The sequence below is a fragment of the Teleopsis dalmanni genome, chromosome 1, assembly GCF_002237135.1.
Source record: "Teleopsis dalmanni isolate 2A chromosome 1, ASM223713v2, whole genome shotgun sequence".
Classification (NCBI taxonomy): Eukaryota; Metazoa; Arthropoda; class Insecta; order Diptera; family Diopsidae; genus Teleopsis; species Teleopsis dalmanni.
Window position 1 is genome coordinate 162,623,923 of NC_051846.1, and position 14,946 is coordinate 162,638,868.

At 27.2% G+C, this 14,946-nt stretch overlaps 3 protein-coding genes and 1 long non-coding RNA gene across 4 annotated transcripts in view; 2 read left to right on the top strand and 2 right to left on the bottom strand.

The window, feature by feature from the left end:
* The window catches only part of LOC119666604 (microtubule-associated protein futsch), a 29,367-nt gene extending 29,115 nt beyond the window's left edge, over window positions 1–252 (top strand). The window contains exons 6-7 of the mRNA XM_038075884.1: window positions 6–102; window positions 165–252. Coding sequence (XP_037931812.1) covers window positions 6–102; window positions 165–236 — 169 coding nt within the window. The 3' untranslated portion in view covers window positions 237–252. The remainder of the gene's footprint in view (window positions 1–5; window positions 103–164) is intronic.
* Window positions 253–5,492: 5,240 nt separating this feature from the next.
* LOC119669752 lies at window positions 5,493–6,650 on the bottom strand. Its single transcript, XR_005251633.1, has 3 exons — window positions 6,248–6,650; window positions 6,145–6,190; window positions 5,493–5,965 (listed from the first exon to the last, which is right to left on the bottom strand). It is a non-coding gene; the product is annotated as an uncharacterized LOC119669752 (long non-coding RNA).
* Window positions 6,651–6,995: 345 nt separating this feature from the next.
* LOC119669751 lies at window positions 6,996–8,233 on the bottom strand. The gene is made up of 4 exons (XM_038079766.1): window positions 8,118–8,233; window positions 7,729–7,882; window positions 7,084–7,645; window positions 6,996–7,016 (listed from the first exon to the last, which is right to left on the bottom strand). The coding sequence occupies exons 2-3, from the start codon at window positions 7,869–7,871 to the stop codon at window positions 7,087–7,089; spliced, it is 702 nt and encodes a 233-aa protein (XP_037935694.1). The 5' UTR covers window positions 7,872–7,882; window positions 8,118–8,233; the 3' UTR covers window positions 6,996–7,016; window positions 7,084–7,086.
* Window positions 8,234–10,193: 1,960 nt separating this feature from the next.
* On the top strand, window positions 10,194–11,499 carry LOC119669215 (transcription factor Adf-1-like). The gene is made up of 3 exons (XM_038079040.1): window positions 10,194–10,537; window positions 10,728–10,881; window positions 10,953–11,499. Exons 1-3 carry the CDS (start codon window positions 10,384–10,386, stop codon window positions 11,380–11,382), a joined length of 738 nt encoding a protein of 245 aa, XP_037934968.1. The 5' UTR covers window positions 10,194–10,383; the 3' UTR covers window positions 11,383–11,499.
* The last annotated feature ends 3,447 nt before the right edge of the window (window positions 11,500–14,946 follow it).

The window sequence follows — 14,946 nt, forward strand, 5'->3', positions numbered from 1 at the left end:
CATAGTGATTCATCACGTGAATATAGCTACTATACAGATGATGAAATGGAGGTCCCGATGGCTCATAGTGGCTCTAGTCGCTCAAAAAGCAGTTCATCAAAGGTTTGTAAAGTGCTATAAGATTTGAAACTTAAATAATAAATAACGCATTGCTTTCATTTTAGATGGATGAGTTTCCACGACGTGATGTATCACATAGTCCCAGAAATAAAAAATTTCCAGATAATAAAAAGTAAATTTAGTAATGTTGAGACTTAATTAGTTTTTATTAATATTTTAAGATTTATATTTCTAATTATCTATATAAAATTAGTATTGATTTAATCTTTCGGAAAAATTATAATATTTGAAATTTACGTTAGCCAATCGATTAATTACGTTAATGATATCAGCCACTACTAAGTTATAATATATTTCAATAAAAACGTCATGTACATATACATATATATTTAAAATTAGCTATGTGTATGTACACGTATATGTACAGTTAGTATAGTTTAAATTTCAACATTTTTTCAGAGATATATACGTATATTTTGTGTAAGTCACTATACTAATCAAGTTTTATCATAAAATCATTAATCATTAAAATTTGCATCTCCAATATTCTGTTAGAGGTCATCAGAATTTTTTTATATAATTTATTTGAATAGAATTAGGATTACATTTGAATGGTTTATAAAAATATTCATATATTTGATCAGAAGACATCCTCTTGTTTTAAAAGAGTGATTTCTCTTTTTTTCATCATACAATATAATCTAGTAAATATCTTCTCTGGATAATTATGGATAATTAGTTTCCATATCAACTTTCTTTTAGAAATGCCTAGAATTTATTCTCTAGTAAAGATGGTTTTGTAAACCAATAGATAGTTTATTGAAATTTCCATATCGAGTATTCATTAAGAAATCTTTGGATTTTATAATTTAGTAAAAGTAATTTTAAAAGCATATAATCCAATATTGAATTCTAATAAAGTTTCCTTGCGAAACCATTCTCTTTGTGACTAGTATTTTAAAAATGATTGGAATTACAAAATCAATAGTAAAAAAATATCAATTTAGAAGAAATTATCTAAATATTCTTAAGAATGATTCGTGGATAGACTTAGGATATAATGCAAAAGCTGTAAAAAAACTGTTACCACAAAGTTGACCGTTCCAATTACATTCACATTCGATGAGTAAAACATATCCGCTAGATTAAAAAAAGTGATGTATATCCTTTTCTTCATGGACTCTAATCCAGTATATACTGTAATAGTAATATCTTCTAAAAAAAATCGACATATAGTTGCCAACACCATTTTTGTAAAATGAAAATTAATCTATCTATTTTGATAATTGTAAGTTTTGATAATTGTCAATATATAGTGGAAAAGTAGTTAGTTTACATATCTCAATTGTATACTCTATAAAATTTTAGAATATGATAAACTACTATTACGATTATTTGGGTAAGCAGTAAAATCTTTTAAATGACTCTGTTTTGGGTATTAAGGGATATGTAAAATGGAGAAACCACATTATTTCATTTTCTTTTTTGGATTTAATGTGCCGTAATGCTTTAGGACTGACCTCATTTTCCCTATTGATAGAACGTAGTGCATTTTTATATTAATAGAATTTAAATATCATTTTGAAAAATTTGGCAATATATTTAAGATATATGTAACTAATAAATTGAATATTTATAAATGCACACATTTCTAAATTTTTTTTTTTTGGAATTTTTTTGATGACATCATATTATTGTTTAAGAGAATAAATTTAAAATTTTTTGAACATATAGTCATATATATTATTATCAGTAGTGGCTACTTTAATAGGTAAATTTAGAATAACGTAATTCTGTATATTACTTATATTCTTTATTTTTTAAAATAAGAATTTTTAATTGCTCATTATTAAAAAAAAAAAAATTTTAAATAATTTCAAAAATACTTTAGAATAATTTTTTTTTGTTATTATTGTTATATATATGTGAAAAATATTTATATAGAAAAATATTTAGTTGAAATTTTTGATATTTTTTCTTATTAATTATATATATAATTATTAATAATAAAAATATGTTGTTATTTTTTTATTTTGTACTTGATAATAATTAATGTAGAATCTGTTTTAAATTTAATATTCTATTTGAAGTAATTTTCAGCTTTACTAAGAACTAAAATTGCAATATAAAATATATAAAAAAATTTAGTTAAAAAAAAATAGCAACCAAACTGCCATCATTTGGTCACATATACACAAAGCAAATGAAAAAGGTCAACACAAAAAATTATAATAAAATCGAATAGTAAAAATGCAATATTTAGACTTAAAACTACGTATATCTGAAATCAAAAAAAAAAACAAAAACATCTAAATGCATCTGCATTAATCTTAATCTATTCAAACTTAATTGAAGTATTTGAATTATACATAATTTTATATATATATATTAATATATATGAAACCAAATCTCGAATTAGCTAGTTACAAATTATATATAAAATAAATATAATTATTATAAATTTAAAATACATATAAAAAAATAGAGCAGCAGACATTCACGTTAAAATCTATATTTTAAATTAAAATATATATATTGAAATACATATATATGCAATGCGAAAACACAAGGTATATATAATAAATATACTTAATTAGCTAAAGTACATAAAATAAAGTAAAAATTATTAAATATTGTTTAATTAAATGTTTGGAAAAAATATAATCATTAACAATAGTAAGAATTCATGTTAAATTTTTTCAATTTCGACTTAATAAATATTTAATATTAAAAATAATTATAAAAAAAAACGAACACATTAATGGCATTAGCATTACAAAAATTAATTTAAAAAAATATATTTAATTCAAAAATGAAACAGATCTAATACTTCAAACTACATTTATACAAATCAATCATTTTTTTTTTTTTGTATCCTTATATCGAAGAGGTACATTTCTAGCATGGGATATATTATTTCAGATAGCATTTGCCTTGATATAAGTAAAGAAAATTGCTGATATACAAAAAAATATATAGCATGCTATATTCTAAACAAATTATTAAATTTATGAGGTACCTCTTCTTCTAAAGAATTATTTATAAAAAAAATGAATGCACGCTTTTACTATTCTTTTCTTTAATAGATTGCATATTAAAGGTGTAGTTATAAAACAGAATTGTTGGTATTGAGCATATTGTCCTGAGAATATATATAACAGACGTGCTTAATTCAATATTTGATCCGTTATCAGACTTAAGCAGACCAGAGTGTTATATTTGATTCTGCCTTATAACCGCTACAGTTTTGACAGAAAGACATATATGTTATTAAAAAGCGCAGAGCAATTAAGTGCTATATATAACATAGTCAATGTTATATATGTACAAACTATTACAACTCATTCTTAATTATCTTCAGCATTTAAAAAAATGAATAATAAAACTAAATTTCTTTAAAAGAAAACAATTTGAAAATTTTCTGATATACTTACTACTCGAGAGTTTTTTATCCAGAGTGGTGAACTGCATAAATTTCGATAGTGCTTCGGTTCGATGATATAAAACTCAGAACCATTCGTTCACTTAAAAAACGAACACGAGTTTAGATAATTATAATTATCTAAATAGATACTAGATAATTATCTAGTTTATTTTTTAGTTTGATTTAGAAACACAAAGCTAAAGAGTCGAAGATTTCGGCTTAAACCCGATACAGTTCAGAATCTGTTCACAATACTGGATTTCATAGCCTTGATAACAATATGAAAGTTGCCTAAAAATAAATATGGAACTTAAGCTTTAAGTACTTTCAAGTTTACAATTATTATCTTAGCATATGTTAAGATCATTAGCTTAAGGTAAGATACAATATATTGGTTGGATTTCTTGTTGTTGTTCTCTAAGCACAAAAATACCGAATCCCTGACCAAACCTTTCGAAATATAAAATTTGTGTATGCATTTTCAGAAGAACAAGACTTAGTTCCAGTTATTGATATATGTATGTATACAAATAGATACACTTAACCAGTATCTATTTTTGCATACATTCTCATTTTTTCAATACTTTTGCGTGTGCAAATTTTTTTCGCAAACAAAATCCGTAAATAATATATATTTGCAAGAGGCCCAGCCTATTTAAGCAATTTTCATTGAAAGATATAATATATACAATACAGTATAGTTATATAATAATAATAAATGTAATTGCTACACCTTTTATATTTAAACCCAATTTTCTTGTCTCTTCGTTTATATTCCAATTAGCTTATTTAAACTAGTTTGAATTTTTATTATAAAAAACCCAATAATTCACACCAACCCATAGTACACTCCACATGTACTATAGAGTGACATGTCATAGTATATCTGAAATCCTCTTATCTTCTATGGAAACACAGGACATGTGGTAAATGTATATTTATTTAAAAATAACAATTCAAGTAATTTTTGCAATGCATAAGTTTTTTTTAGTATATAACTTTAAACTTATTCCATTTATTATATATTAAAAATTTGGACTCATAATATACACAACTAAAAAATTAATTAAAAAGTAAATATTTATATTGACTATGCCTAAATTTATATACTTAAATTTATTTCGAATATAAAATATATGATATATATAAACTCTTTTATATAAGCTTTTATTTTTATGCATTTTTTTACTATTTATAAAAGGAGTGCTTTAGAACAGAAATTTTTATTTTAAAAATTGTTGTTAAAATTGCATTTAATATTATATATGAATTAAAAATGAATAAATGAAATTGTTATTAATTTAAAAATCGAATTGACTTTATTATAATTAAATAAATATACTCGTAATTTAAAAACCTAAAAACAAAAAAAAAACAAAAACGTTGAAGAATGTGTTAAGTTGAAAGAAAAATCCTATGATGCACTACTTTATTTAACAATGAACTAAAAAAGAAAATTATGTGAAAACATTCGATGGAAAATAAACTAAACTTTAAAAATTAAATTATGGTTTTTGTATATTTATTATAGTTCATCGTGAAATAGGCTTATCTATACGTTATAGCAATGTAAGATGTGAATATATACTCTCATATGATATGGGTTAAGTATTATACTACAATTTTTAACATCAACAAAATGATTCAACCAAATTTGATCATTTTGTTTGGAGATTCTACTACAAACATGTGGTATCATAAAGAACCAACGTGCTCCTGTACTTGCCTCCGACCGATTGAATTGGCATGTTTTCTCTGCCTCTACGCAGGCTAATATTAATGTAGGCACATTCATATTTTATTTCCAAAAAAGTTCTCTACTCACTTACAAGCTACCTAATTTATATCATTACCCATGTATTCGTATTCTGTAATTCGTTCCATATCTCCTGTTATATATAACTCCTCGGGGTACAACAACAACAATATCTTACCTAACTAAATGTAAAATATTAATCAATTAAAAAATTAGTTTTTAAATATCATATTAGAAATTTTACAATTTATTATTAAATTAATTAACTATAAATTGATATATCGTTTGTGTATAATAAATAGTGATGTATAGGTTAATACTTCAAAGTTATTATTAATAGCGCAATGATACTAGGTGAATTTTGAACTCCCTTTGTAATTGCCTCTATGTATTTCTGTGGCTTGCTAAAGATCTCAAGTTTCTTCTCGCAAGCAGGTCAGCCGTTTGTTCAACGTTGTCTATCGAGCGTAAACTTGGTCATTCCCTTTTTCTTCTTACTTCTGGTGCAGATTGGAATATTTTTTCTGTTGGTTTATATCTATGTTCATTCTTTGAACAGCCCATTGTTTTTACCTCTTTTGTTTATTGTTGGTTCACCTAACTCCTTTTGACATTCGTCGTTATATCTCAACCGATAGAAGACCTCTTCTCTCACAGGACCAAGTATACGGCGTAACCAATACCAATACCACTACCAATGCCAGATAGAAAGTTGATTATAGGAGCTAATTTTAATAAATTTTTTTTTATTTATTTACAAAATGATACATTTTTATTATGAAAAAATTTCTTTCAATATATTCAAAATTTTAATTATTTATATAATATTTTACTGTATTAAACATTTTAAAAATGTAATATATTTTATTATTTTATAATGAATATACTAAAGAGTTATACTCACAAGATGGAATTGGTTAAAAACAACAATTGCAGCAAATGCAACCGACCTGGAAAAAAACCACATCAGAACACACACTATCTACGTGACAGAATTTATAAATTACATCAATAAAAACACTTGGTATGATCCAATGAGCAATCTGACAGGGATAGCCACAAAAGGAGACCATCAAAATTGTTATATCCTTGATGGAGACAAATATTTTTTAATTAGTAAATCTGCAATACTAATAAAGTAATAGAGTAAGAAGAAATGAGAACCCATCCTCAATAGCAAAGCATTTCTATCTGGTATCGCTAAGGGATCGTCAACCTAACCTAACCTCTTACTTTTATACTGTAGTACAACACATCTCAATGTTGCACTGTTGTTAATATATATCACTCACATATGGTGAACGTTATTTAATAGTAATACAATAGCAATTAAATGGTGCATAGAAATTTCTTAATTGTTAAGCTTAATTATGTTCAATATACTAACTTGCAAATTAATTCTATTACATTATATATATTACATCTTCACTTAAAACGTTTTAATTTTTTTTATAATTTTAAAAGTTTTGTTTTTCTTATTAATTGAAAATTAAATTAAATTTAATTCAAATTATTATTATCACATAACACATAATTTCTAATATGTTTTAATTTTTTAACACATAATTTATTATAATAAATGTAAATTATTTATCATATATGATTTTTTAAATTATATAAAAATCTTCATTTTAATAAAATAGTCTGTGTGTCTATTTGTGGTATAAAAAAAAAAATGGTATAAAAAAAAAATGGTATAAAAAAAATTAAATCAATATTAAACAAATTGACTAACAAATGTTCCATAGAAATAAGTTGTTGAGATGGTCAATTATTCTAAAAGTTAAATTCAAATTTTATTTAAAAATTTTATTAAAATTATGAATAGAAAACACATATATACCTTCTACAACTTTCCCAACTCTTGCAAAATTTCTTTTGTAGCAGACAAGCTTTGTATCTGGAAATCAAGCATTTCTCTGGTGTTTAGATTGCAAGAGCGAACCATTGTCGCTAGAGAGCAAAAAAAAGCGGATATGCTGTCCGCATCTGCTGGTTTACTAAATCCATTTAAAAGATTTATGGGATCTTTACCATTGCTCGATTTTACTCGGCATTGCTCACTTGTAAGATTTGATGAAGACATTGCAGTAAACTCTGTTGCTGATTTTAATCGGCATTCCTCACTTGTGAGATTTGATGAAGACATTGCAGTAAACTCTGTTGCTGATTTTAATCGGCATTGCGCATTTGCAAGATTTGGTGAAGACATTGTAGCAAACTCTGTTGCTGAAGGCGGTGGTGATGGTATTGATGATAAGGATGTTAGCATTGGTGATTCTGATGCGATTGGTGATAGTACTGAAGTTGGTGGTGCATCTGACGACGACTGCGCTAATAGCGATGATGAAATCGTTTCATCAATATCCAAACTCTCTTCTTCCAGTTCATTTTTTGGGATTATACTATAAGCATATTTTTAATTTAACACGAGTGAAGTTATAAAAATTCACTAGAGTTAAGTTATTAAATAAAAAAATTTAGATACCCTTTAGGCTTTGCCCTTTCATTTAAAAAAAGCAGTGTCTCATAAAAGCGATACTGTGTCTTACATTTTCCCATTTTCTTAGTAGTAGTTCCCTTTACGTGATTGTAATGCAAAAATGCGTTTCGTAATGATCTCCAATGCATTTTAGCTCTATCTGAAGTAAATTAAAGAATTTGCAGCTTTTATTGAAGCTAAATGATATTATAATTCTGTTATATTATTGCATACATATGAAGTCAATGTAACTCACTTTGCTCTTTAAATATACTACAATAATATTCGAAAATAAATTCATACTATTTTACTAATATATATGTATTTATATTTCAAATATATCTATAAAAATAACGTTTAGGATATTTATATTTTAGAAATCAAACATTATCTACCTTTCGGAATTTTTAGTTCCGCGCTAATAGCTTCCCACAGTTGTTCTTTTTTATATTGAAATGTATAACCTGGAAGCTTTTTTTCATATAATATTGGGTTTTTTTTAACTAGCTCAATTAATTTTTCTGATATTTTTGGATTTAAACGTTTCATTTTAAATAAATAAACTGAATAACTATAAAAATTTTCAGAATGCTACTTCCCGCACGAATCGCTTCAATCCAATAATACGTCATTCACAATAGATTAATGACAGCCAAACAATAAATAAAGAAAACGTAAACACAGTAAATTTGACATTTCCAACCACAGCAAAGACAGTTTCACTTTTCCAACCACAGTAAATACAGCTCCACTTTTGTGGTTGCGTTGATTTGTTGTATTGATTTCTTCAAAGGCCAACAACAAAATGTGTACATTTATTTATTTATTTGTGTGTTAACACTTAAATTATTTTTACAGTTAACTAAGAATAGGAAACTGGACTACTAGGTCCTTCGCGCTGTCAAAATATGTGTAAGTGCTGTGCTTGCCATTAATAGAAATGAAACATGTTTGATGCAATAATTTAGCATAAAGAAGCAATTTTTAAGATATTACTAAAATGCTTATTTATATATTACTAGTAGATGACCCGGCGAACTCTGTTCCGCCTTAAAGGCAATAAATAAGCAGTTTTTTTTTAATTGGAAAAAATACAAAAAAAAAAAAAATACCTACATTAATCATTCATAATTTATTTGTGTATTTTAGTACACATCGCAAATTATCTATTTGTTGACCTCTGTTGTTCGCTCGACCTTCAGTCCTTAAATTTGCAGTATTTCGTATTCTTCTTGCATTACGGCTTTGTCGGGAAAGATTCGATCGTCTTGGTCGCGGCATTATTAAAAAACTAAAAACTCAAATTTTCAACCATACCATACATTATAATTGTTAATTATTTATTTTGTTGAGTTTGCAACAACCAGGTAGTTTTATTGATTAAAAACGATATTTATTGCAACACAAACTTATATTGATCTAATACAACTTTTAAAAACACATTAACTAAGATATATTTCTATCTGTTAAATTTTAATAAAATATTTTAATAAAGTATTAGTATTGCTGTTAAGCTAGACTTACTTTGTATAGGGACAAAGAAGCTTTATTAAATTTTAGAGGAATTTTTAGAATAACATAGCATAGCTTCTTTGTAAAAGCACCAGAATGGTCGCTTTACATATAGTAAGTAAAACAATATGCATTACAAAATGTCTCTACAAAAAGAGTAGCTTTGAAAAGAAATAAAGAATTAGCAAACCCAAAAAGTTAAACTTTCAATTCGTTGAACTTGTGTTTCCAAAATAAAGCTGTAGTTTATAAGCTCGTTCTAATTTAAAGCACGGCAAGTGCTTTGGTTGTTGTCACTAATTAAATAAAAATAAGTGACAATAAAACCTGGAACTTGAGCATTGAAAGTTTGTGCAGCCTTGACTTCTTGTGGATAACACGATTAGTCATCGCTTCTAATTTGACAGGCACGAGTTCTAAGCCTGGCACTTGCAGTCTAAACAAATTATATACGGACTATAAACTAATTAAATAAAAATTCGATTATTCCAAAGACCACTGATGAAGAGTACTTGGCAATACTCGAAACAGCGTTGTATGGTCAGCCGAACTTCAATAAAATTAAAAATAAATTTTTGTGTTTGTACTTTATTTCTTTCTTTGCTATTCGAAAATTCCAATAAAATATTTTCTTATATCAAAAATTTGATAATTTCAAAACCTACTTTGTCGTGAACGGGATAAACAGGTATCCTATGTCCTTCTCCTGGCCTTAAACTACCTCCCTGCCAATTTTCAGCTAAATCGGTTCAGCCTATATCCTTCTCCTGGCCTTAAACTACCTCCCTGCCAATTTTCAGCTAAATCGGTTCAGCCGTTCTTGAGTTATAAGTGGTGTAACAAAAACACATCTTTCTTTTATATATATAGATAATAAACAAGTAATCATTTGTATTAAATCATAATATATATAGCATATGTTTTATTATAAATATCATAGTATATTACATTCAAACAGTCTGACCCTGTATGGCATACAACTTTGAAACGCAACTCGACTTTTGCGGTTGGAAATGTCAAACTTGCTGTGTTTATGTTTTGTTTGGCTCTTATTGTGGTATTGTGAATTCTGCATCTTGGGAGTGAAGTGATAAGTGAAAAAGTTGTTTATAAATTTTAATAGAGATTTTGTTCGTATGTTTTATCAATATGCAAAGTTTAAATAAAGGCAAAATTGAAAAATTAATTGAATTAGTTAAGAGTAATCCAATATTATTTGATAAAAAGCATCCAGGTTATAAATATCAATATAAAAAAGAAAAAATATGGGACGCCATTAGCGCAGATCTAAATACACCAAAAGGTATTTATTATTTCAAAAGTATTGTAAATACAGTAAAGTACTTTATATTTTCATATTGGTATTAACACTGAAAAACAATTTCTATATTATTAATGATTATATGAAAATTTGAAATCAAATCAAATAAATTAATGTAATACAATATTACTTAGTCCTAATGGGCGCTTAAATTTATTTCATTTTTTTTCAGCGAAAGTTCAACGGGCTTGGAAATCTCTTAGAGATGCATTTGCGCGGTACTGCAATGAAGTCAGAACTTCCACCGGTATGGCCGCTAAATGCAAGAAACCGTATCGTTATTATGACACACTACTTTTTTTATACGAAACAATGGAGCACAGACGGTATTTAAAATTATTTATTAATTATCTCTAATCATTCATTTAAATTATTTTAATTCCAACAATCTTTACAGTTCGAACGGAAAAAATCAACTGGTAAAACCAGAATTGGATTCGGATGAATTGCTTTCACAATCATCATTAGTAAAATCATTGTCAACTCCAGCTGCTAAGTCTGTATTAACGGTGCCAATCGATTCACCACAGCCTGCGACATTTTCGATGCCATCATCTCCACTACCGTCATCAGAGGATTTTTCAGAGGTGGTACAACAAAATTCATCTAAAAAGAAACGCCGACTGAAATCAAATAATTTTGAAAATGCCATAATGCTTTTAAATAATTTGGTTGGACAATCGGATGGAGACAGCATATCCAAATTTTTTGACACTGCAGCTGAAATGGTTCGTACGTGCACCCTTAGCACTAGCGAACTGTTTGATTTTCAAGTCCAAAGTTTATCTGCCATGAAAGAAATATTGCAGAAGATGGGGAAGCTATAATAGATGTATGTTAATATATGAGTAATATTAATAAAATTTTTGTTTATAATTTAATTACTATCACATCACTATATACCCACATATGTAATATTTGTTTTATCTATTTTTTTTTAATGTTGACTTTATTGTGTTATTTAATTTTGCTTCATTAATTATAATTTAATATATTATTTTTATATATTACATTCGATATATCGTAGATTTAGATAAGATATTAAGATTACTCAGACTTTTAAGTATTTTTTAAATTTACATAAATTCAATTAGTTTCTTTCTTCATTAAAATTTTATATATTGAGTTGAGAACTATTTATTATGAAATACTTATTTTAGACTATAGATGTATATAAAATAATTATTTTTTAAATATAATTTAAAAGAGAATTTAAAAACTGCTATTCTAATTAATGGATATTAACAGATAATAAGTGTTAAAAATATAAACACATTTTAAACTTTAGTAATTAAGCATTGTTTTTCAACTTAGATTTAAAAAATTTAATATCTGTAATTTTAAAATAAATTACTCATAGATTTAAAATAAAATTTAAGTTGTTCCATTCACACTATAGGTCAACAAAACCAAATGAATCAGTTGTTGTTGTAGTAACCAGTGGAGATCAATCGAGCAAATAACATGAAAGGAATTACAATTATGTATACATGAGTTAGGATATGGGTAGGTGTGATAGTAGTGCGAGATGAAAAGGAATTGTTTATGAGAAAGACTGGATTGAAGGTAGGTGCGGATTGAATGTGCGTGAGGTTTTAATTAAAGTCAAATTAGAAAATTATATTCACTTCAGTGGGGCCCAAAGAACAAAGATAATCCTTGAGAAATTCTGTTACTTATAAGAATCCAGCCTAATACTAAATTTATTTATGGTATTCACCTATTATATTTCTTTTCACTGTTTCGTATACGCTAGTGACGCGTACTGAAAACGATGATATATGAAGAACGCGTAGAGAACTACAAAAGCAAGGACATAACTACTCAAAAGTTTATGTGTATGCATTCTATTCTACTATATAGGACTCTCCCTTCGTGTTCATAGTCCCAATTCCAATGGACATAATCTGTGTCCATAGTTACTCGAGTTTTACCCTGATTCTGCATTGGTTAGACTTTAGCACTTTCATATGTTCATTAAGACATATGACATACGACTTACAGAAATCTACCCAGTGTAAATATCAAGTTATATATCGAAGTTAGGCTAACTTCTTCCTATGAATTTACAATTGTGGTATATTTAGATATATGCGTGTATATATTTCTATTATTGCTGTCCCTCTCTCCTAAGTGGAGCATAGGGCCGCATATATTTCTATTAAGTCTAACCAAATCTACAGATAGTCACTCTAATTTAGCTGTGCATACATCATATACGATTTTATGTATATATATTACTTATTGCATTCTTTTTATATAATCTACGTGATATCTATAAAATTTCATTCCATAAAATAAAGAAAAACTACAACTTTTAGTGGGTAAAGTGTGGAGTTACATATGTATATAACCGCAAACGATGACCGCAAAAAGTTACATTTCAAAGTTGTATTCTACGCGGGCCTTTAAACTTACACACACATCCACTATAATTTTATTATCGATTTTCTTTTGGAAATGTACAAGCACTCTACAATCGGTTTAGAAGAGGTTATACTAACTGTTCATCATGTTACCATTGCAGCTAAATTTACTTATGTTAATGAAATTAAGATGTGAAATAATTTGTTTATTTACATTTTGCGTATAAAACATATGACAAATATTTCAAATTTTAGTAATTTTTCTTGTTGGAAATTATTTTTTTAAGGGTTATACGGCGTTTACATTGGCCGAAAATGGCTCATTTTGGTCAAAAATCGAAAATGAGTATCGAATGGCTCATTCTTGCATATAAAATTTCAAGCCAAAATGACAATTTCTCACATCGTATGATGCGTTCGAATGCATTCCACATACTCCAATGCAGGAATCCATTGACATACCCTAATGAAAGGCCCTTCATGGCATTTGACAGTTGGAAAAAGCGTTTTTCAATACAAAAAAGATAAACAATGTTTTGGGTTGCATTTCTTGAAACGATGCACTGCTTTTTAGAACTTTTACTTCCCAAGAAGACTTAATCGAAGTGTGTGTTTTTTTAAGTTTCTAATGTAAGGTTTGAAGGCATATTTAACCTTCATGCAACATTTTTTTGGCACAGGTCAAAAATCAAATTAACATGCAAGTTGAAAAATCAGCTGTTGAAATGAGAACAAATGAAATAGAACGAATGTAAACACTTTCAAATGGCTCATTCAAAATGAGCCATTTTCGGCCAATGTAAACGCCGTATTACATTCGAATTTTTTTGTCTTAAATTAGTTGATTTATTAATAATAAGCTCATTTAAATAAAAGTATGGTAAATAATCATCATTAGCAGCCTTAATGAGCAAAACTGCTTATATGAAACAAGTAGAAACATGATGTTATACAGTTAAAGTGACCCTTTGAGATGAAAGATAAAAAAATTAACTCTAGCGAGGTATAGCTTTATTTTTAATATGTTATACAGACTGTTGAAAAGAGATTCAGAGTCAAAAAAATGAAATAAATAGTTGAAAGGTAGAGTGTTTTAAGTTTGTGAAAACATTTTGAATTCAATATTGAAGACTATCGGAGAGAGTGGCTTATTAGAGTGGCCTTCAATAATATTATTGAAGGATATATTATCCTTCGATAATATAATCTGCATATACTATACCGCAAAAACACTGCTAAACAAGAAATTTTCAAGTATATATCTCTTATAAAATTTTTACTATGGTAATACCTAATTTACCTAATTTTTATCTTATTTACCCTACTCGAAATTCTGGTAAATAATAACATTCACTGCCTTATCGACATAATTTACTATTTACCGCAATTTACTCGAATTCGCACACGGCCTTAATATAAAATTATATCTCGCAATTATGTCTACTAAAGGACGATATAGACGATATTACATGTATGCAAACCAAGTATGCCGTGCTACCAAATTCCACTCTATATATTCAAGTATGCATACCACAATTCGTTCTGTAGACATGTATGGGATAAAATTACACTTTGTTTTAAAGTGTATAGCAAAGCGCATACTTAGTGTTCAAGTTAACACCTTGTATTTGTATAACGGTACTTTGCTTTTACACACAATTATCATATCTTTAGAGTGATAGATATTTGCCAATTTAGTTTCAATCAGGCATGCATATATTTCTTATAGCAACATTGTTGGAAAATGTTTTCTTTGGAAAATTGAAAGCATCTTGCAGAAAACATGTCAAGTATCATTGAAAATACTTGAACAATGAGATGTTCAAATACTATTGGATATTGTTCTCGCCATCTGACTATTGACACCAAAGTTAAAGACACTCACGAGGCGCTTTAGAAAATAGAAACTCCAATCCTAGGATGGAGATAAGAGGCTTCCAGAAAATTCTTATGAATTTTATAAGTTATAATTCGATTAGTTTATCCAATCCTTAAAATCCCAAAAATGACTTTAGTCCTTAGAAG

Coding starts and splice junctions, on each gene's coding strand:
- LOC119669215 (XM_038079040.1), top strand. CDS start 10,384: ATGCAAAGTTTAAATAAAGGCAAAATTGAAAAATTAATTGAATTAGTT. Junction 10,538..10,727: donor AGATCTAAATACACCAAAAG/GTATTTATTATT, acceptor ATTTTTTTTCAG/CGAAAGTTCAACGGGCTTGG. Junction 10,882..10,952: donor GAAACAATGGAGCACAGACG/GTATTTAAAATT, acceptor CAATCTTTACAG/TTCGAACGGAAAAAATCAAC.
- LOC119669751 (XM_038079766.1), bottom strand. CDS start 7,871: ATGCATTGGAGATCATTACGAAACGCATTTTTGCATTACAATCACGTA. Junction 7,646..7,728: donor GAAAGGGCAAAGCCTAAAGG/GTATCTAAATTT, acceptor ATATGCTTATAG/TATAATCCCAAAAAATGAAC.